This window comes from Electrophorus electricus, chromosome 23 (genome assembly GCF_013358815.1).
Source record: "Electrophorus electricus isolate fEleEle1 chromosome 23, fEleEle1.pri, whole genome shotgun sequence".
NCBI classification, from domain to species: domain Eukaryota; kingdom Metazoa; phylum Chordata; class Actinopteri; order Gymnotiformes; family Gymnotidae; genus Electrophorus; species Electrophorus electricus.
The window spans coordinates 7,677,199-7,700,616 of record NC_049557.1 but is presented as its reverse complement, the minus strand read 5'-3'; the positions used below and the strand labels follow the sequence as shown (position 1 = coordinate 7,700,616).

The following is a 23,418-nucleotide window of genomic DNA, read 5'->3' as shown; positions in this document are numbered from 1 at the left end:
AATTATAGCTACAATTAAACAAACATGTTTCTATATTCATGAGGTTCAGTTTAGGCTGCTTACCACTCACAAGATGCACAAGTCACAGCCTCTCGTGACCGCTAATACCACGGCTATAATGTACAGCACATGTTGCGAAGAGAAACCGCCTTCCAGTGGACTACATTGGGACTGGAAAGCTTTGGGATACTGTAATGTTTTAGAAACTCGAGAATTAAGTAAGCCTGCCACAAACGAGTCACAAAAAACGGAAACTTAAACAAAATGATTTAATGCATTTTGCAACCCTTCATAGAAATTAATTTATACCATGTTCCTAAAACTTTGGCAGCGGCAGTAGAGTGACAAGTAACACACACCAAGCCACGGGACATTCACAAAGAGGTGTTTCCAAATGACAACATTTATGCCTCAACACCTTTCTACATACTTTTAAATTAATTTCTGAATATATAATTTCAGAAATTAATTTCACGTTTTGTGATACACATCTTATTCGTACTTGTTTTGAAACAAGTTATTATTTATTATCTAAATAAAAATGGACAACACACTCAACCCAGACAACAGCCACCCCACCCCATTCATAAATGCCCAACTGAAGCCCATAAAACCAGGGCAGCAGTTTAAAAGATGGGCATCACCAGGACCAACCAAGGCCATCTAAGGCCCGGCATACCCAACATATCCCTCAGACAAGCCTTCAACAGCAGCAGTGAGACACTTACACCTACAGTCTTGTAGCATGAATGAATGAAAGCCATTTCAGACCTTCCGAAAGCAAGATGCTTCAGCTGTGACTTGTGTCATGTGACAGGAATATTTATAAACTATGCAGATTTCATCAGGGGAGGCCTCTGACTGCCATGCTGGACCCTGACATTAGACCTTAGCCCTTAGACAGTCACCTCTCACAGCACACTGGCACAGCTCAGTGCTTCCCCTGCTCTCATTGATTTAACTGTATTCACGAATGACTTAGCCACAAGTTTATCATTTGAATTTGGTTGTGTATTGATAAAGCATGAAATCTACAAGTCGGGGTGACTGTCCAGTTACTGCGCCTTACTCTGAGATCGCATGTTCAGAATCAGATTTTCAGGAACCCCCACAAAACAGGCCTAATATTTCCTCTGGTCCACCTTACAACACGCCAACACACACCAACACACCTTGGCAAGACAAGAGCTTTGCTGGCCTCAGTATACTTCATGTGTATTAGGTGGAGGACAGAACAGACAGCTGGGGGCTGAGAACTCCATTTCTAGATAATGCAATGACCTGGATTAAACCATAAAAGCACATTCAAACTGCACGTGTGCAGTAGCAGGGATTAGACATAATTGCACAGTAGTGTGACTCTCCTGCACAGCGGCTCCCCATCCCTGAACTACACAGTTAGAGTAACAGCAAATTGAGTTAGAATAACAGTAAATCAGGTGCTTGTTAGTGAAACACTGTAGTTGTATAGTTCTGGTTAATAAAGCAAAAATCCTTTCCAGATTTTTGCACCAACCAGCTGCCTTTTTTTGATAGTTGTAGTAGTAACAGTAAGCTACAGGTGATTGCCCTTGTGTTATGAATTAAGAAGCTAAACATTTACATTACATTGCAATATGAGCCAAAGTAAATGATTTTAAAGATACCATATAGAACCTCAGTCTTCCGAGGGAAAAATATGCCCTAGTGAGCAGCACAGTAGTCCCTGAAAACTGTGTAGTTGTGTGTAAAATCATCACCAAGCACTGATAAATCTAGTTTGACAATTTTCAACCTTCAGCAGGGCTTTTTGAACATGTAAGGCTCAGACTAATAGCACTCCCTGCTGGACAGAGGCTGTGCTGGACTGTTCTAACTAGCACTGACAAAACCAAAGAGGTTATGGTAGCATAACATTAAAAAGAGAACAGATGGTAAGGTATGCATGCTTAGTCAATTCCTACAGATAACAGTAGGCCATTTGTTTCATGTATACTGGCTGGAAAGAATGTAATGGTAATGGGAACCTATTCGCAATGGTGAGAGCAATGTAATACAAACCTGGATTCTGTATTATAGCAATTTGCTTTCAAATACCTTTACTAATAAAGCTCACATGAATGGAAAAGCAGTATTCCAAATATCCCACAGCAAATCTGGAAAATGTAGATCATTAAATTGATAAGATCAATGCACCGATCCAAGACACACGACCTGCTATTTTTAAAAAGCCCCTTGTAAAAACAAGCTTATGTGCAGCAAAGAGATCGGGAGAGTAGGAATGACGACAGATGTCATCAACGGTTGAAAGGGAAGGAGGGTCCAACAGAGCTGCCAAGAGGTAGTTGGGTTCTATCCCAGTGCTCTCTCTGCACATCCGAGAGCACACGAGAAAGAACAAAAGAAGAGGCAGCCGTTGGGGCGTAGACGAGAAATGTACGACAAGGCTGGGGGATCAGTCCTTGCTGGAGATCCGTGGGCCCGGCGAAGGTGCGTGTTGCTGCAGAGTTCCGTACACAGGGGAACGCACCATCAGAGACACAGGAGCAGGTCCAGGCTTTTCTGAAGAGACAGGTACATCAAACCAAATCTGGACAGCACCACTACACAGTTCACTGTACTGAAGAGGGGATGCACTCCTTTTCTCCCACTGTTAAAAGAAAATAAGTTAAAAAAAACCCCTAAATCTGATGACTGCTCAGGAAGCTCCTGGGGAAGCCGCTGGACTCAAGGCTTATGAGCTCGACTATTGAGAAATGAACATTTATCCCCCTGGAGCTCTTACTGGTAGGAGAGATAAGTTTCAGAAGGGGACAAAACTTCATAAAATCTTTGCGACCTGGAGTTTTGGCTCAGTTTACACTTAACCGCCAGCCACTGTGTTGTGAGTCTGTGACGTTTGGCTCTGCGCTGGCTCACATGTTCTCATTGTGAGCTATTAAGCAGTGGTCTACTATTAAAGTACGCTGCTGGCAGGTTGGATCTGCCTATATCCTGATCTAACCTGTACTCGGATGCAACCCGTAGCCGGCCAGCACGGGGCTGCCAGCAACAGCTGCGCTGGATGGGCTCAGTCCTCTGTGGGTGGCTGGCATTTCGCACAGTGTTCGTCGTCCTGCGGGATGAGCAGTGCACAGAGGGCAGCGCGTGTGCAGAGCACGGGCCCACGTGCCGGGCACGACTCGAAGCTCTGGCAGCCCTGACACACGGCCATCCTTTCCAAGTCGAGCAGCAGCGCTACCACCTGCTCAACAGTGGTGAGGCGCGGCGGGTGGCCCTCGTAGACGACGTGCGTGGGAAGCAGCGGCTGGCTCTGTACGCTGATCTGGTAGAAGAAGCCCGCCTCGATCTGGAGCACCGTGTCGGCCATGGGTGAGATTTTGGAGCACTGGAAGAGCTGCAGGAGGGGGCCCTTGGCCATCACGCCCACCCAGTGGGCAGGCAGCACAGTGGAGCGCAGGGCACGGAGCAGGTCCAGCAGACCCTGGTCCTGCGCAGACTCGCTCTCTGCACTGTCCGCCAGGCTATAAGTCTGCGCAATCTGTAGGAAGGACGACAGCCAAAAGGGCAGTTAGGACGTACAAAAATAAAACTGAAACAGCCATTTAATCTCCCTTTTCACAACATTCACATCAGACCCGACACAAGCAGGTTCAGAGAGAAGGAGCTCACCACAGGCATGGTTTCCGGAGGCTCTGGGTCAGGCCGGGGCTCCGGGGCCGGCCCTGGATCCTGCTCCCGGGCCGGGAGAAGCTGTGGTACAGACGTCTCCATGCTGATCAGCTCCAGCCCGCTCCTGCTCAGCACCTCGCTGAGCTGCAGGGGGCCGCTGGCGCTCAGGACGTCAGAGGTCGGCCGGGGGCCCGCCCTACCTGGCACGTCACTGAGCTGCAGTGAGCCGCTGCTGGTTAGCCTTATAGTGCCCAGCACCTGAGAACCCTCAGACAGGCCCGCCATAGTGTAAAACAGTTCCTGTATCACACAGACACACACGTTTGAAGTTTAAAGCCTGTGTCATTCAAAAACTGCAGAGTGGCTGACAAACGGTTGGTGCTGTGATGTGAGGTGAAGGAACTGACCTGGGGTCTTGGCTGAGAGAGCACCATGCCGTTCTGGTCTCCGATGGTCTCCAACACAGTCACAGCACCATTCTACATCAGATAACACATAGCAACACAGTTTACAGACAAATATCACAGCTTACAGAATAAACACTTTACGGTTCTCCAGCTTCAATCAGCACTGCAAACAAACATAGCACAGCTGTAAATTGTACATACCTATCACTTGTGTTAAATGAATGAGTTGTTATTGTTAAATTCTATCACCTTATAGTAACTGCATTACAAGTTGAAGGGCAGAGTATTTGTTCCTATCAAAAACAGTTGGGAATTGAAATATTAAAAATATAGGGGAAAAAAAAAAAGTAATTCAATGCAAAAAACAGTCAGTCCACCTTTCATTAATGAGACTCAAACCTTTTATTTTTCCAACACTTTGCATGTCCACCCTTATTTTTGATGACAGGCTCGGTCCTTCTCAGCATGGAGGACAGCAGTGTTGCACACATTTCTGGAGAGATGCTCTTCCATTCTTCAGAGTCCAAGCTCTTTGCTGGACAGCTTGTATTAGTCTACCTATCTGTTTAAAACAGCCCCAAAATGTTCCTATTGGACTCCAGCTGAGCAACATGCTCGGTCATCTCAACACGTTTCGCACTCGCGCGGTCCCATAATCACACTCCGATCTCTGCGCTTCACTTTGGGGACTACGCATTCATTGAGGAAGTCCGTGCCAAATCCGCGCCGAGCATGCCAGACCCCACCGGAGACGAACCAATTTAGCTCGGTCTCATGTGACCAGAGAACGCGCTCCAGAGCTTCATCCGGATTCTTTAGTGCTCTTTAGCAGCGAACAGCAAACAAAGTTTTCTTTCCCCTCGGACACAGCCCATCAGATGCGCGGAAAGGTGTGTTGAATGGGGGATATATGAAATTTGACGTGTTTATTTAAATTTTGTTCAACGTGATAATATGTTGCATGGTTCCAGGATGCGCTTAGCTTACGCAAAGGTGTCGAATCTTTGGAAGGAGCACGTTCGCCGCTATTTGTATTTTAGCGAAAGTAGTAATGAAAACTACCACAGTGTTGTATACCTTATTTCTTAAACTTCAAATGACGAGTTTTGGTTCTTACAAATACTGTTTCGAGAAGGCTTCTCTCCGTAGATGACCATAAATGCGCGATCATGGAACAGACTGAAGTTCTGCTGTAAGTTAATATAAAGTGCGTGAAGTCGTCGTTTACTTTTTAAAACCACTCCGTCGAGGCCACTCACTATACTCACAATATTAATACCATTCATTTTTGGAGTTTTGGTGGAAACAAAAAAAAGTGTTTTCCTCACTTTCGCTCGGCATTGCTGCTTGACTGGGCTTCCGGGTGGAGGGAAAGTGTCATTTAACAATGTTTTCCACAGATTCCTACAGCCCTGTTTAAACCAGTTCTACACGCAATTTGTTTTAAAAAATGTACATTTTTAAAATGTACAGTTACTGCAGCGTGTAAGACACTGCAGCCCCGCCCATTTCCTGCACTAACGCCATCCACAGGTTATAATTGTAATTCAATGCAAAAAAGTCAGTCCAACGTCCATGGAATTAGGCTAATTGTTAATTACAGGTGAACTAAATTTTGTGCGTCAATGATCATAGGTGTGTTCACCCATGATGAGTTGATCATTTTGTTGCCTGTGTTTTTGGTGCCTGTATTTTGAATATAGTCTTATTAAAGTATTTGACTGTTCATAAGAGAAAATGCCTTAAAAGTCAACTTAGAAGTAATGCAATTATTGTGAGATGATACAATTTTGAATCTTTTGACATTTAAGTGATATCGTACATAGTGGTTTGTTTTTTTTTGTTTTTTTTTGTATGGAGCTTGCAGGAGTCCAACCTGAGCACTGAGAGAGTAGCTGTTAGAGTAGAGTCCCTCTGACTCAAAAAATCCCTTGCTCCCATCCTCACACACCATAAAGGCCTGTGGGAAGAGGAATGGGGTAGTCAGCATAACCTACAACAGCCTAAACCATCTAAACTTGCATACAGAAAGAGAGAGAGAGAAAAAGAACGAGAGGGTGAAGAAGAGCGAGAGGGTGAGAACGAGAGAATCTTTTTGGAAATCCAATAATCAAATACAAATCACAAGGACAAAAATGCACTCCTAATTCCCTTTTTTTAATATCACTCCTCTTTTGACATTTCATTTCACAAACAGAAGGGCTCATCACCTGCTCTAGGTCACCTGGTCCTTCATCCTCAATCTCAGGCTCCACCATCTCTTCATTGTCCTCGTGGCCGAAGCTGTACCTCCACTTCCTGACTGAACTCTGCGGTTCACCTGTCCTCTGGTGCATGTCTTCATCCTCATCGTCATCTTCATCGTCCGTGAAGTCACCGTCCCATGAACGCCACTTGATTGCACGCTTTCCAGGGGGCCTCCCACGTTTCCGGAATATCCGAGGTGAGTCCTTAACCGTGTCCGCGAGTGTAACCTGCCGGCCGTGTCTGTTCTAACGCGTGAGGGAGAAGGATACCCTAGGTGAGGACTCAAACAAGCACTCTTTTGCACTGTGTGGATGTCAGTGTGTATGGGGGTCAGTTTATTACATATGCACTCTGTGTAAAATATATGCTGAGCACTGCAGTTGAATTTCTCCTCATGACTCAATAAAATGCATTTAGTGCCTTATTATACATTTTAGTCTCTTATTAATTACATTTTTATATGCCTGAATTACACACTGAATATTTGAGTCAGTGCATTTTATCCTTCCTTTAACTGAATTATCAGTATTTTTCCTTTGTCTAAGCTCTTTTTGTCCTGGTCTGTATAACGAACCAAATAACGAACAGATAACCCCTGTCTTCCCCATTTATTCCACACAACCTCTCATGGGACCCTTAAGTCGTGGCTTGCTATACTGAGATATCACTAGCATTTTATGAACACAACTTTATCACACTTGAAGGCAGTGACAATTCTCAGATTACTTCATACACGTCAAGTCTCTACAAGTCCAGCCATCAGGAGTTTGAATCCTGACAAGGATCTGAAATAATTTCACCCAATGATTCCTTAAGCCAGAAGATGAGGACCAGGTTGCATTCTGGAGACGTGCTCGAACTTGCGCAGCCGGGCACGAGACGAGGTGTACCTGATGCCGAGACTGGAACTGGCATTGGCGCATACGACACTTCTGACGCTTCTTGTTGCGGCCGCCAAATTTGGGCTTGTCCATGCAGAAGTCGCACTCGCCACAGTCGTTATCCTGCAGACAGGCCTTGCACTGACCACACATCCGCCTGTTTCGCCTCTTTGGTCCCGACTAGCCGCAGGGAGGTAGAAAGAGAAAAGGTGTGAGGGGGGGGGGGGAACGTTTCTCCACGGTGTGTGGTGTGGGTCTTTTTTTTAAATAGTAAATTATAATAGTAAACAGTGTTGTAATACACTTTGCAAAATTTTGACATTTTCATGGTATGGGCCAAAGATTAAAAGCCAGGAATCATTTCCTGTTATCAAAACCAAACATACTGGTAATTGACACAGCCATGAAAACCAATAGAAAAAGACAAGAGATCTGGTGAAAGTCTACTGCAATATTTGATTCACCTCGTCATCATCGCCGGCGTCTGGCGCATAGTCATCGTGGTCGCTGTCCTGCGGCACTGCCTGCTTTACCAAAACAGAGCAAACATAATGTTTATTACCTTAATTTGAATTGCACACATCACACATTAAAATACTGCCAATATGACATCATGACCGCTGCTGTAGATTGTTTGTGGTCCGCTCACACTGACATGCCAATTAACTTGGCTTAGGAAGCCACCTATTTCATGTCAACTATACTTAAAGTGTTTAAGTGGGCCTAGAGCAGTATTTCACATCCCAGTCTCACTTTCTTAAATGCCTTAAATGTGAACTGCTTGGACATCATTCTGAGAGACTTCTAGAGGACATGCATAACAATAAAACAGGCACAATAATGAGCAGTCTTTCCATCCTATATCCTTTCATAAAGGTTTCTTTGGGATAATAAACACACAGTTTCTGGCTATGACACACAAATGTATAGTGATGATGATGATGACATAAAAGACAGTATTGAGCATATATTTTAATAATATTTCATAATAATTTGTTTTAGCATTTACTTATACTACAAGTACATGAGTCTGTAACTAAATTAATTCTTTTCTTTTATACTCACGGAAGAATGGTGTTTTTTCCCTAGGGGAGATATCTTCTTTTTCTGAAAAACAGAGTTCTGTCAACCATTTGTTTATCAATGTGTCTTTAAAAAAAAAAAAAAAAAAAAAAGAGTCAGAATGACATTTCAGAAAATACATTACCAGGGGGTCCTCCATTCTTGTTTTCCCAAGAACCCATTTATCTTGCCCCACCTAAAAAGACATACACATATTTTTTTTTTAATCAAATCATAGTCACTAGTTTCCCCTTCCCCATACCACTTCTTTTCCTTACACACAACCAAACGCCCTCCTGTACCATCCAGGTACGCCATCCCTATACACACACACAGCCCATTTTTGCGTTTACACACTTTGCAATCACCGTTTGCGATTCCCTTGCTAACCTAACCCTCTATGCAGATGCCTGCTCCTCTTGGCTCTTGACCATGACACCAGTGAGCGGGGCTCACTGACCCTGCTGCCTCGCCTAGCCTCATGCAAGCCCTTACTGGACAAGCTGCAATACTGCCAAACTAATGTGAAATACCTGGGTTTCCGTCCTCACAGAAGTGCATGCATAGCGACTGTGCGGATATTATTACAATTTTTAAATGTCCCTCATCAAAAAAAAGCTCTTTGGGTGTCTACCTGCTCATAAGTCCCTATGCTCTGTTTAAGGATCAGTTTTCCTATTTTCCTTAACTCTGTCCCTCTGGTCCCACCGTCTGTCCGCTCTTTCTCGGGGCCCTGGGGCATGTTTCTCAGAATGAGGCACACAGAGTCAGAGATGCCGAGAAGCACGCACACTTTATTCAGAGATACATGAAAATATATAGATGGCAAAGCAGATCAATAAGCAGAAATGTGTTAATAACATAACAGGTGCAACATGTTCAAACATGATGTTCAGACATGATATGATATGCGGTGTCTAGAATGAGATGGCCATCTATCACCAACGCCAGACCATTTGATATAGCCTTGCACCTATCTAAAAGGTAAACAACATAGGACAGCATGGCATGAGATCGAATAAAGTTATAGCACTACTGTTTCAAGGATAGACTGTTTAAAGAAAAGGGAGTTGCATTGTAGAGAATTCTAATGCTCAGTATGCAGAAATGACCTCCTGAGCAGACTGAAGTGACATCCGAGCTGATGTCAGCTTTCTCTGCCCTGAAATCTCCTTTCTGTTCTGCTCCTGCATTAGGCTTGCCCAATTACAGCCTGCCCGTTCACGTCTACGCATGCGGGCATGACAGGGCCGTGGTGGCGGTTTTGGCGGAGGAGCAAGGTGGAGGTTACAGACCTGTGGCGCTCCTATCGAAAACTTTAGATAATGCGGCACAAGGCCTTCCTGTGTGTTTATACGCAGCGACTGATGCTGCTGTTTTGGTACAGAACACTGAGAAAACAGTGCTTTTGCATCATTTCACACGGCATACTAGTCATTAGGTCACCACAATGTTAAATACATCAGCCACACAACACAGGACAGCTATGAAAACATTCTGCCATCCACTAGTAACTTGCCCATTAAACCCTAGGCATGATTTAGTATCCGCTCGGAGCATGGATCATATGTCTTTGATGATGGCTCATGCTCCAAAATGCAATTGTCTCCGTGAGGCAAGGATAAGACATTTTTTGAATCACAGCACTGTAATAAAGGCACAGACACGTTGATCAGATGTCCACAAGGCTGACTTGCTCTGCCTAAATCTCACGCATCATTTTCACGGTCTGTCTCATGGTGCAAAAAGTGGGGGTATATAGAGAACACTGAAAGGTGTTTTTGCATTATACACATACGAGAAACATCGAATCTGGTCCTAGATGTGTTTAATTTGCACACAAAATAATATGGCAGTAAAAACAGCTAAACATGACACAGACCCACATCCTGAGACTTTTCAGTCTTTGCAAATGGATTTCACACACTTGCCAATGCGCTGGCCATTCAAATTAATTTTGGTAATTATTGATCAATTTGCAAAATGTCCTGCGTCATTCCTGTGTGACAAGGAGAACGCAAAAACATCAGTAAGAATGACAAAAATGTGGTGGTTCGGCAGACTTGGCAATACTGAGGAGCATCAACCTTTAAGTTCACTACTAAACACCATGAAATCCCTGGTGACTAGGACCTACAACTCCATGATCAGCCAAGCCCATCCATGGAAAGCCGACCGAAAACATGTCTTTTACGTTCTTCTCAGAAATAATAACAACAGCTTGTTTGTTTTATCTACTCTCTCCAGGAGAGAAATCCGTTACACCTAAGGTGGGCAAGTCAGGAATGTATGCCCACAAGTCTCCGGTTTTTACCTGGCCCTATAGGAACTGTATTCTCCATTATTATTCTGACAGAGTAAAAAAGGGCAATGTAAGAATAAACTTCTTGTTAATACAAAATCCCTCTGTTGGTCTATTATAAAGATGATATTTGTTTCATGCATGGACTGTCCATGTCCCCCCAATCTGATGAATCATCAAAAACTGGAAAATGTGAAGAATGTGTAACTCATGGCCCACCTGAAGCAGACTGCTTTAAAAAGGTACAATGAGTCAAGATTCAAGAAACTCCACTTCTAGCGGTTAAGTAGGTGAACACCAAAATGCTTATTTTTTACTCTTTGGATCCACTGTCCATTCCTGCCTCTGAACACAAAGCATGCCTCTAAGATTTATGGTTGCCTCTAAGATTTATGGTTGCCTCTAAGATTTATGGTTGCCTCTAAGATTTATGGTTGCCTCTAATACATGGCGCTCCCTTGGTAAAAAAAAAACAAAAACAAAACAAAACAACAAAAAAACAACATTGTATACAGGTCCAGAAAAAAAATAAGAGACCACTACAAAATGATCAGTTTCTCTAGTTTTACAATCGATGGGCAAGTGTTTGACCAGGCTGAGCAGTTTTGTTTTATTCTATAAACTACTGGAAACATTTCTTCCAAATTCCAGATTAAAAATATTGTATTTTAGAGCATGTTTTTTATGAAAATGACTAATGGTTAAAATGACAAAAAGTTACAGAAATTTCAGACAAATAATGCAAAGAAAACAAGCTCATATTCATTTATAAACAACACAGTACTAATATTTAAACTTAGGATGAGTCAAAAAATCAAAGTCAAGAGATGAGTATTTGGTGGAATAACCCTGGTTTTTAATCACAGCTTTCATGCGTCTTGGCATGCTTTCCACCAGTCTTTCACATTGCTGTTGAGTAACTTTACGCCACTCCTGGCACAGAAATTCCAGGAGCTCGGCTTTGTTTGATGGCTTGTGACCATCCATCTTCCTCTTGATCACATTCCAAAGGTTTTCAATGGGGTTCAGGTCTGGTGATTGGGCTGGCCATGATGGGGTCTTGATCTTGTGGTCCTTCATACACAGTTTGATTGACCTGGCTGTGTGACATGGAGCATTGTCCTGTTGAATAAAACAATCATCAGAGTTGGGGAACATTGTCAGAGCAGAAGGAAGCAAGTTTTCTTTCAGCACAGTTTTGTAAGTGGCTCATTCATGTGTCCTTCACAAAGACAAATCTGCCCAAGTCCGGCCTTGCTGAAACACCCACAGATCATCTCTGATCCTGCACCAAATTTCACAGTGGGTGTGAGAAACTCTGGCTTGTAGGCCTCTTCAGGTCTCCATCAAACCATTACCCAGCCAGCTGTTGGACAAATCTGAAAATTGCACTCATTAGAGAAGATGACCTTACTTAAGTCCTCTGCGGTCCAATCCTTATGGTCTTTCCCAAACTTCAGTCTGGCTCTTCTTTGCTTCTCATTAATGAAGGGCTTTTTTTTCTAGCTTTGCACGACTTCAGCTCTGCCTCCAGAAGCCTGTTTCAAACCGTCCTCACTGTGCAACTCACCCCAGCTGCTGCATGCCATTCTTTTGGTAGGTCAATTGACATCATCTTACGGTTGTTAAGTGACATTCGAATGAGGTGGCGATCATCGCGGTCAGCAGAGAGTTGTTTTTCGACCTCTGCCAGACTGTAGCTGTTGTTGTCCCAGGTGTTTTCTGCTTTACCTTGTTATGAACTGCAGTTTTTGTCATTTTCAAAATGGAAGAAACCTGACGTTCACTATATTCCTCTGCCAGTAAAGCTACAATTGAACCTTTTCTTTTCAACTCTTTTGGCATGGTCTGTAGCTGTATTTTGACTACACTTACTTTTTGGGTAGTCCTAGCGCGGCTTTTCCCATCCAGTTGGTTCTATAACAAGAGTGATGATAGCAGCAGTAGTTTTTATTCTGTTGCTTGTTAGAATAGGATTTTGTTAAGGTGATCACCTATTCAGCATCTCATTAAGCAGAATGAGGTGTATCTGTGAAGGAATTCAACAAACACTTGAATGGAGTGGCTGCTGTACATGTGGAGATGCTGCTTCAGGAAAAAATTGGGAGTGGTCTCTTCTTTTTTTTCCACAGCTGTGTGTATGTTTTTTTTTTTTTGCAAGAAGCTTATTGTCACTTCTAATGCATTGTGTGGATGTGATGGTGTTAGCATTTTACAACGATATGCTGCGTTGCCCACTACAAACTTCTTGATAGTTAAATTCTAAACCTATAAACACTTGGCTCATAAATTAATTTGGCTCATAATTTGCTGCTGTGTATAGTTGAGTGTTTTCGTTGTCCAATATTACTTTTAAATACATTTGTAAGAGCTCATCGGTCACTGCCTATATTAGCTTGCTAGTTAGCATTGGATTCTACCATAATTTATCAAGACAGTGCTGTTGGTGTTAACCAGATATTAGTCTCAATTATGTTTTTAAGACAGCCTTTGAGTGCTACCAATCCAGGTACGCACAAGTCCTGACCGATAAATTTTATTTTCGTCGTCATCGTAATATGAACAAGCATAATCAACACTGCAAAAGATGTGATGAATAAGAACTTTTTACGGTAGCTACCCTCAAACTGCCAAGTTGTCTTCCACACCATTTTTATTTAATTTCAAGACAAATTTGAAATAGATTTTTTAAATTTCTTTATTCAGTTTGTTCAGTGAGTATATTAGCAGCGTACCTGTTAAAGCAAAAAGACATACACATTTTGTTTATAGCGCAGTAGTTAAGGTACTTGACTTGGAATCAGAAGGTTGCTGGTAAAAACCCCAGCACTGCCAAGTTTCCACTGTTGGGCCCCTGAGCAAGGCCCTTAACCCTCAATTACTCAAGTTGTACTCAGTCATAACTGTAAGTTGCTTTGGATAAAAGCATCAGCTATATGCCATAAATGTAAATGTGTTGCAAGTCATATAATCGTAGTGTTGAACAATGTTATTTCACATTCTTCATATGGTGCAGACCTTGCACACACCTTGCACACGTATGTCCTACACAAAGAAGGCCCTACTTATCAAACTCAAACACCATCAAAATGACATGTTGCATCATAACTGGAACTTCTTCAGTGGAAGAAATAAAGGGAAAACATCTCTACCCAAATACAACAGCTACTGCATTCGAGGCATAATGGTCAGAATGCAAAGGGTATTCAGGAATGCCAGTGTAGAAGCCCACCCATGGATAAGGGAAAAGACAAGGCTGGTAATTTTTGTAAGGACCTCAAGAGCTTCCTCTTGGGTCATTTTTCCATGATCTCACCCCTCAAGTTTCTCCTATAAGTCTTGAATTTCATCTTAACGCCCCTTGAGTTCCTTCAAGCCCTCTCTAGGGCCCCCCTGGCTCTCTCCTTTTGCTTCATCCCTTTCCTTATTCTGCTCTCCCTTTTAGTTGGGAAAGCCAATTTTTTCTTCTACTTTAGTTTTCCTTTTGCTCTACCGTTTTGAGCAGGTCTACCCATTTCCCCCTTCACAGTTCTTTTCATCGAGTACTTTTGTGGCAGGCTGATAAAGCACCGGCTCAATAACCTTGGGAGTGGTGGTACTAACTCCACCTTGGGTCTTTTGGTTTTCTATTTTCTGATAGAGGGAATTGAACTACAACAAGGCTGTAAACAGACCTGGAAAACATCTACAAGCACCTGGATATTCTCCAGTCACACTGGAATCTTGCTTTAAAAATGAGGACAGCAGCATCCAAGTACATCCATAGGTTAAAGCTGGTCCTCAGTAGCTAGTTGAATGGGAATAATATGATAAGTCAAACATGAATGCCCTGCCAGACATTTGAAACCCAGCAAGCAACATAAGGTAACTAAGAGTAGAGTTGGAAGCTGCTGACATCAAGACCAGAAAACTCCACACAATGAATGGCGCACTCCATCCAAGATCCATGTATGCCAGGGAGAAGGGGCTCACAAAGTCTAAAATCCAATGTCCAGAATGAGACACAAAATATAGATGAATATACCCAAGCAATGGTCTCCCAAGGGTGAGCTGATGGAGCGCCTCAGACAGATGGGAGACATGGTTACCATGAAAGCATAGGAGGTGACATGGCAAGATGAGCCGCTCCATAGAATGTATGTACCACAGACAGAGATGGCTGACATGGGACAATCCTACCAATTGCTGGAAAATGCAGCACTGAAGGACAGCACAGAGGTACTAATCAGAGCACAACATCTAGCACCAAGTCAACCAAAGAAGGTGTACATCACACCAAACCCAAGATGCAACCTTAGCGAAGGAACCTCAGAGACAATCCAGTGCACAGTAACCGGATGCAAGTTGCTGGCAGGGAACACACACTGAGAGACACAACCAAAAGGCAGAGACTGGTGAAGAACAGCAAGACCAAGATCCTGTGAGGCCCCCAGATCCAGGTAGATTGCAAGTAGTGGTGAACCAACCAGACATCATGAATTTAGATAAGATGCAGACATGCATGCGCACACACAAAATATTTCAACCTTAATTTCAAAGCAGTAGTTTGTTTGTTTAAGTACAATTTAAAAACAGTGCTTAAATTCTTGTTTTTTTCTGGCCCAGAAATCAAAGGAAGCAAACCCAGATAAATGCCTCTAAAGTCACAACTCTAATAAAACATAGTCTAAAATTAAATGATGTTAGGGTTTTACATTTACATTTAAATGTCTAAGCATAGATGCAGCAGTTCAAGAAGTAGGCTGCACAGCCTATGCCCCATTTGGCAGGGGACCTTAACCAGAGTGACTTACAGAAGAACTTTGTAGTCTCCATCAAACACACATCCTCATGAGAGCATAAATAGGTCAATGTCAAGAATACCATTAGCCTAAAGCCCTGGCTAGAGTGGGAAAGAATACAGTTAAAAAGGTGGGGGAGGGGGTTTGTGCACATTTGCATTTTTATGTGATTAGTGAGTCAGTGAAGAGTTGAGTCTTCAGTCTTCATTTGAACCCAGCCATTATCTCAGCTGTCCAGATATCCAGGGGAAGTTGATTCCACTCTTCCCCAGAGAAAACGTTTGATTCATGACTTCTTTGTATCCTGAGGGCAGGTGGTTCAAGTAAAGTGTGTTGGAGAACAGGGTTTGATTAGTGTTTTTAGGTATGCGGGAGCTTTGCCAGTTTTGGCTTTGTGGGCAAATGTCAGTCTACTAAATTTGATGTGAGCCATACAGGCAGCCAGTGGAGGAACACATCATGGGACTGACATGAGAACTTCAGGAGACTGAACACAAGCCATGCAGCTGGATTCTGGATGAGTTTCAGGGGTCTAACTGCACAAAGGGGAAGACCTTTTCCAGATGTTGTTCAGCAGAAATCTGCACAAACTGAGTCAATTTAGTAATATGAGAAAAGAATGACGGTTATCCAGAATTACCCTAAGGTTTTAACTCAGTAAAGTTGAAAATTGAGAAGTGGGAGAACATACAGAGAACTAATTTCCACAATATTTTAAACTATAGCTAGTGGCTTTAGGCTACATAGCTCACTGAGTGAGTTCCTTAAGTGCAGTCTTTCAGCTGTAGAAATAATCAACTGAGAAGAGTCCAAGGGGAAACCCCATAATAACCACTTTAACTCAGAAACCTCTCAGAGACAAAAAGGTGATCACATCACAATCACTCCAACCTCTCCCATACTACAGCACACAAGATATCATATTGGTGTGTTAGAATGATGTCTCAAGAAGAAGAACTCTAGAATGAAGGCTTTTGAATGGGTGCCCTAAAGCTAAAATAAACCATTTCTACGGGTGCACTGCCAATATGTTAACTTCCTTCATCTGTACCAAGTTGTGCAGTGCTGCATCAAAACAATACATGGACAGTCAAGCAACTTCAGTTTACCCTCAATCCTTTGGATAACAGCCTCGGCTCACAAATCTCTACAGCCCTAGTGCATGAAAAAAAAAAAACGGAGTCACACCTGTCCCGAGTGGCTAAGGGTGCAGTAAGTATGTACGGCAAAAGTACGGCAAAGTGGAGCAGAGAGCAGCACAGAACCAAGGACAGCAGAAGGGCAGGGTGGCCTGTGTGCCGACACAGCGAAAAGCAGCTACACCAGCCTCAGCTCAGTCGGGCTCTCGGCTTTACATAACAGGGTTTAAATGAGCTGAAAGGAGTCTAAAATAGGACAGAAACAGTGGACAGAAAAGGGAGTAAAAACAGAAATCAAAGCACTCACCTTCCGGAACACAATATGAGGAGAAGGCCTCTTTTTTTCTGCTGGGGGGGAGGGGGGTGGGGGAAAGGGGGGGAATAGTCAAACTTTACATCCAAGTCTGAATACTTTATAAATGTCCATCTGTAAAAATAAGAAAATCAATGCATAATAGCATAATATAAGGTAAGTAACATTAACATACGTCTGCACTTGGGACATAGCAAATCTTGCCCGTTTCCCATTCCTGGATACTCACAACCACAGTTTGCACAACCACTGGAAGAAAAAAAAAAAAAAATCCCAAAATTTTACAGAAATTTCATTCAAAACCTGAGTTTAAATTGAATACTGAAATAATGCAGACTGGTCTATTGAAGTGGTTTCAAGATGAAACCAAGAACATTTATTACACTTGTTAAATGAAAGACGTTCATGAAAGGCATCAGAGGTTTGTAAATGAATACCTTACAGTTTAGTCTATACTATATATTGGGAGGTTTCTAGAATGCTCTTCCCCATTCACACTAGTTCCTTTGCCAGCCTTAGAATGGCACTGTTTGCTGTGGTCAGTGTGCTTTGGGTGTTACTCACTCGAGAGGGGGAAGGTCATGGTGCTGGATTTCTCTGTTGATTGTTGTTTCAGGGTCCAGAGCTAGCTGGGTTCTTGGGGGCAGAGGGAAGTTTGGGGAGTGTTTTCCTTCACTCTGGCCAAACAGGTGTATGGGTGTTTCACTGTCTGGTGTCCGGAGGGGGCTGACAGGGGTCAAGGATGACTGGAGCCAGGACTGAGGCAGCGATGTGATCTCCCCTTTTCCAGAAGTGGTAACGAGGCTGAGAGCTTGGGGCGAGAAGCTGCCCAGCCGTAGAGAGGGCGAGCGGCTGGCTTGCTGTGCGTCAGCACTTTGGGGGCTGGCCAGCGAAACGCGGGTGAGTTCTGGAGGGCTTCCGAAAGACTGGTTTGGGGGAAGAGAAGCTTCAGCAGCCACCGGTAGGTTCGGGGTGAGCTGGGGCCTCTGGGGGGTCGACACCTTGTTGCAAGGCGCTGCTGGGGGGGTGGGGGTTAACCGGTCAGGGGTGCGGGTCGTGTCCGGGTCTGGTGTGGCAGTTCTGGAGGACGAGAGGCTGGAACGTGCCCCATCTTCAGGGGCATCAGTCCTCCGGCGCTGGAGAAACACAGGACAAAAGAATGCACAACCATTACACACAGAGCAAAACACACAAGCATATTCCCTGGACTTGGGCCTAGTCTGGACCTAAACCTGAAACATAGAAGTATGCATAAGCTTCTGTACTAGTTTCTATTAATGGCTCAATTAAGATCTGGAGGAGGAGGAGGAGGAGGAGGAAGAAGAAAATAAAATCTCAGAAGTCGCTTGCAAAAAGATTTCGCAGTTACCTAGAGAACTCAGCATAAATGTCAACAAAAGAAGAACTATTGGATAATACCTATTTTTAGCTCAAATTGTTCACTGAGAAATATGAAATACTTACAAGAATTTCAAATTTAACATGTATGCAGGTCAACTACTGCAGAAGAAGCCTGCCTGCTTCCACAGGCCCTGAAGGGGCACATTGCAGATTTGACAGTTCTCTCTATTTTATTAATGAAACATGGACAGCATATAAGAACTTTGATAACATACAGTTTAAAAATACAATGATGTTTATTTTATAAATTGGTCAAATTGTATTCCTGGTAAAAAACAAACAAACAAACGAACAAAACAAACAAAAAACCCAAATTATACCTTTGTTGTGACAACGCTATCCACAAACGTTCCTTGTCTGTAGTCAAAGTGAGTCAGATCGATCATCACATGTTTGGCAAGTTCAATCTTACTCCTGAAACGGTGTCCCTTTGGACTGCAAAAGTTCAGGAGAGATGAGATACTTCGGTAAAGGAACAAGAGCACTACAGTAGAAACGTCAGAATAACTTCAAACTAATTACGGGAATTGGTGTTTGCTGTGCATGCAGTGCCTGCACCAACTAAGCACCGGCCTGCTTGATGCTTCGGGAACCAGAAAGGGTTTGTTCTACCTCTTGTAGTATGTGTCTATTTTGCCCATGGTGGAGCCGGAGCGCCGAAAGACCTCCTTCCGCTTCCAGCCTTGACCCAGATCCGGGCAGTCCAACCAGTTCCGTTCCCAGTCCTCATGCTGCTGCCTTCGCCGCCGCCTGTCAAGACACAAGTAACACAGGACAGTCAAGCTGAGGCTGGACACCCCGCGAGAGCGCCCGCTGGCGTGCGGATCTGAACTGCGTCCAGTAGAAGAGGAAAAGGTCTGGCCTGGTTCAAGAGTGGAGTTAGCTTTAAAAATAAGGAAGAAATGGCTTCTTGGCACATAAACAACAATTCCTACTGCCAATGCCTCTTTTTACAGAACATAAGGAACCATTACAATGTCCCTGACATCTTACGAATTTCCCAAGCCAGACACACATTCTGCCTGTATATGAAGTGTGTGTATACAATGAAAAGTATAAATGCACATAAAAAGTCAAAATACATACAATGAATCATGAGTCCTTCTGCCACTTCGTTCACTGCTCCGGTCACTCTCCACACCTTCCTCGCCCTCCTCCTCATAGTCTTCCTCCAATGGTTCCAGCCAATTGCGCGGCGGCTCATCCAGAGCAGCGGCGTCTGCCGTGTTTGGGAGCACGTCACCCTGTAGCACGGGCGTAGCCTCGTCTTGCTCTCCCACACTCCGCCCCTTTGAGTCCTCCGCCATATCTCCCATTACTATCAAAAGCCAGAGGATCTGGATTCATCCGAGGGGCATGGAACACAGGAGGGGTTCACATGCTTTGAGCCGCAGGGGCTTTTACACCATGAGAAGCGCTGGTGCACCGTTCATTTCAAACTGCTGAGAAAAATCAACAAGTCCCATGAAGCGGGTCTGAGTAGACTGCCACCCGATCTTTTCCAAACTAAGATATATTCCTTTATTATTTTTAAAAAAAATATTAAACTTGATAAAATGCATTGAGAAAATATAAATGTGTTTCATTAAATGGTATGACATTTGTTGGGACATTTAAATTATTAATGCAGTTGCAAAGATCAGAGGACTTCTGCTGGTTAGTAATCAGTGTAACAACCATTAATCCACTATTGCACACAAGGCCTGGATTGATCTAATATAAATAAATAAGCCATGAGGACCTTTACCAGCTAGCAATAATATAATTGCCAATTCATCAGAATCATTTGAATAATTGGAGAAATTAAGCTGTTAGTATTCCATTTTTAAAATTATTTAAAGAAACGATAACTACAAAACACCAATACATAACATTTCCAAAAATAATCTTATACATTTCCCATCAAATATAATTGTTTAAATCTATTGTTCAATCTAAGATAGGAAGTGATTGGCAGTTTTTAAAACTTAAATTTTTTTCAAGAGGTCCATTTCGATGACCAGCTAGCACAGCACGCTCGAGTAGAACGTGATGGAGACTATTTAGACGCAGGAGGGGGGAGGGGCAATAAAACCGAGTGGTTGCCATAGTAACGGTATTCCAGCAAGCTGAGCAGAGATGGGTGGGGAGACCAATAGAAACGGCTCCATCTCGATATCTGCAATGCAGCGCCATAACTACAGCAATGCACCGAGGCAGCCAAACATGGGAAAAAGATTCGATTAATTAAAAACAGTGATAGAGGACTGTGCATTCCTGCATGTGAACCACAGAACAGATAAATTACATATACACATACCCTATTAACGTGGGGGGAAACATAGCCTAAAAAGTAAAAACTAGCCTAATCAGTAAACGAATGAATGGTCACCCAATGAGGAGTAGCATGCAAAATTAGCATCACGGCATAGCTTGCATCTGTGCTTGAGTACAACATTTCTAATTGTTCAAATGTGAACATTAAGCAGAACAACTGGCGTAAAAAGGCCAAAAGCCCAGCTAGACTACAGCAGACCTTAATCAAGAATATGCTTATGCAGGCTAACAGGATATTGGTCTAACATTTCTATAAGCCAAATAGTGACAAGCAAAGTATGTTATTCATTCTTTATTCATATCAGTTATATTTAGGGTGACAAAATGTTTACTGTGGAATGACGAACCCTTTTTGCAAACTGTAATCATGTGGCACACAACTGCTTTAGTCTCCTTGCAATGCGAGTACATTTGTACTTACAGTGGGATTAGAACTCACGACCTGCTGTTCACTAACTAAACAACAAGGCTAGAACATATGAGAAAGGGGCTACTAGAACTAGATATTAAGACTGTAAATAGACCAGTATGCATCAACCTCTGGATTTCAGGATTGTAGACTCAAATGCTAATAACCAGAAGTAAAACCATGCTACCATGTTTTATGAAGTTCTTAAGAGAACCAGTACATCCCAGACCAAGACTAAGAATTCTCAACACATGATACAAACACCTACATGCATGTGGCTGACATTTGGGTGTTAAGATGGTACATGTTTATCAGACACAGTGGTTTTGCCATTGTTTGTTTGTTTTTACATATGCACTGCTATAAGAGAGGACCACCAAAAACAGTACTTAAAACTCACTACTGAGGACTAGAGGATGTCTAACACAAATTGAGCATGATAACGTATGGGCTATAGAATTTAGGTGCCTGATGGGTTTATGGTCAAGAAACTAAATATTAAGTTATCCAAGGAACAATAATGCTGATGGTATGGAGTGACACACTGACTTCAGACCAAAGATACTTTTCTGTTTTCTGCAGTGGTGACAACATTGGCAGGTACTTCCTGTCTGGTGAGTGTTAAGCCACGCAGGCAGTTACATGATGACTGTGAAGTTAAAAAGGCCATTATCCCCTGAAACATTTCAAGAGAAATGTGATACATTTCAGCCTTACATGTGGTGTGACAAGTCCTCCTCAAAATCACAATTTACCCAGCAGACATCAAGACATTTTATTTATAAGTGACAGTCTGCTTTAACATAAAATGCATTTAAATTATCTTTTTCTAAACATATTGCCCACTGTATCACCACTCAAGGAAACTGTTTACCAAACCCCATTCTCTCTCTGTCTATGACAACTGCAAAGGCAACTAGAAGTAATAAAGTAATTTATTTCTCAAATCCCTGCTTAAACCTCGACTTCCTGACAGTGCCTTTGCAGAGCTTTTCCCACTATTTTGAATGTTCCTGAAATCTTATTTTTACATATTGTAATCATTGTTGAAGTCTGATTATTATTTTGGTCTGCCTGTGAGACTATCTGTGCCTGCAAGCTGTTTTTCAGAGGAGCAAAGGCCATAGTTGTAGCTATCACGTTCACCTCTTTAAGTAGTTTTACCTCTTTCTAGAGATTCTGCATGTCTCATTGAATTCACGTATTGTTGACAGTTATATACTTGGTAACGCGAAGGTTATACGGGTAAAGAATAAATTGCCTAGCGCATAATGCAAATTTAAGTATTGCGTTTACCAACGAGATTAAGAGTTATTTGTTTTTATTACAAATGATTAGTACAACTGTAGGGTAATAAATGTATGTTCTGCATGTCATACCCCCGAGAGTGAGGTACAAATCAAGACCTCACCCGGGCCCGTTAAAGCAACAAATACTCCTCTGAGCAACGTGCAATCTCTTCCATACACTAGACAGCAAAACACACGATCCACCACATTGTGCTGCGAGTTTCACAGATGTCATTATGGTAACGTCTGGTCACACACATTAATTGCCATTTCTAGCGTTTGCTTTGGAAAACATAATTGTGCCTAGAAATGCGATGACTTGTGAACAGGCACCTAGCTAACGCTAGCTAACTAGTTGATTTGCTAAGCAAGGGGTGACTTGAAGAGTCATAAACTTTAAGCATTGGTGCATGTCCGCCAAAAGACGATCAGGGTCCTTAGCTACCTTTTTACTGCATCTTCACAACAAAGTAATACTAAACTGGAAGCTGACACAAAAATAACGGGAAAAAAACAAACAGACCAAAACTGCTTCTTACGAACTGCCGTCTAGCTCAACGCTGAAATATTGTGCCGATTTGCTAACAAAGGCCTAAAAAGTAAAAACACGGGGTGGGAAATGTTCTTGGTAAAACAATAAAACAACAACAACAACAACAACAACAACAACAAAGTCTGGCATCACCACGCGCGCACACTGCATTTGCAAAGATGTGCAGCAAATGACTCTTAGGAGTAAAAGCTCAGATTCTTCGATACGGGCAGTGTGCAAAGTTGGGCACAAAAGCCTCTTCTGCTTGGCTTTGATCCGCTTGTGTTCGGGCTGCCCCCATCCGTGCTGAACCTCCCCCACCGCTCGTAACTCTCGCCACTATTTCCCTCTGAAATAGCGTCAAGTCGTTCGACGCGGTCTGCGAACAACAGCAAACGCTCGCGAGGAAAAACGCGTCCGTTTTCGTTCCCTGCGATCATCCTCGCTGGAGTTTTGTTTTTGTTTTTCGTTGCATATGCACGTGCATTTGCACTTTTGAAAAAACAAACCGTGCAACAAAATGTTTTGATGCTGAGAAAGATTCGCTGAAAATGACGAGAAAGCACGCTTACCCGATCATGCCTCGTGCCGTCGTTTTCGCCGTTCCTCCGCGTCTCGTCGCGCCTTCGCTTAGCGACACTTTTCGCGTTCTACTGAGCATGTGCAAGCACGAGCGTCGTAGGAAGTT

General features: G+C 43.0%; 1 protein-coding gene across 5 annotated transcripts; it reads right to left on the bottom strand.

Moving 5' to 3' along the window:
• Positions 1–255: 255 nt before the first annotated feature.
• mbd1a (methyl-CpG binding domain protein 1a) lies at positions 256–23,374 on the bottom strand. 5 transcript variants are annotated; one of them, XM_035522069.1, is made up of 16 exons: positions 23,303–23,374; positions 19,271–19,623; positions 18,797–18,934; positions 18,505–18,619; positions 17,348–17,919; positions 16,959–17,032; positions 16,778–16,818; positions 8,394–8,444; positions 8,252–8,293; positions 7,651–7,713; positions 7,196–7,366; positions 6,269–6,550; positions 5,935–6,018; positions 4,059–4,130; positions 3,652–3,951; positions 256–3,520 (listed from the first exon to the last, which is right to left on the bottom strand). In XM_035522069.1, exons 2-16 carry the CDS (start codon positions 19,498–19,500, stop codon positions 3,050–3,052), a joined length of 2,706 nt encoding a protein of 901 aa, XP_035377962.1. In that variant the 5' UTR covers positions 19,501–19,623; positions 23,303–23,374; the 3' UTR covers positions 256–3,049. The 5 variants fall into 5 exon arrangements, with proteins under 5 accessions (XP_035377962.1, XP_035377961.1, XP_035377964.1 ...); XM_035522068.1 differs by having other exon boundaries at positions 19,271–19,626; positions 23,303–23,368; XM_035522071.1 differs by having other exon boundaries at positions 7,651–7,710; positions 19,271–19,626; positions 23,303–23,368.
• Between the last annotated feature and the right edge of the window lie 44 nt (positions 23,375–23,418).

Excerpts from the sequence above, each read along its gene's own strand:
- mbd1a (XM_035522069.1), bottom strand. The coding sequence starts at position 19,500 with ATGGGAGATATGGCGGAGGACTCAAAGGGGCGGAGTGTGGGAGAGCAA. Across the intron at positions 7,714-8,251 it reads GGAAAAAACACCATTCTTCC|CAGGCAGTGCCGCAGGACAG; the intron begins GTGAGTATAAAA and ends GTTTTGGTAAAG. Across the intron at positions 6,019-6,268 it reads GACCAGGTGACCTAGAGCAG|GCCTTTATGGTGTGTGAGGA; the intron begins GTGATGAGCCCT and ends CTCTTCCCACAG.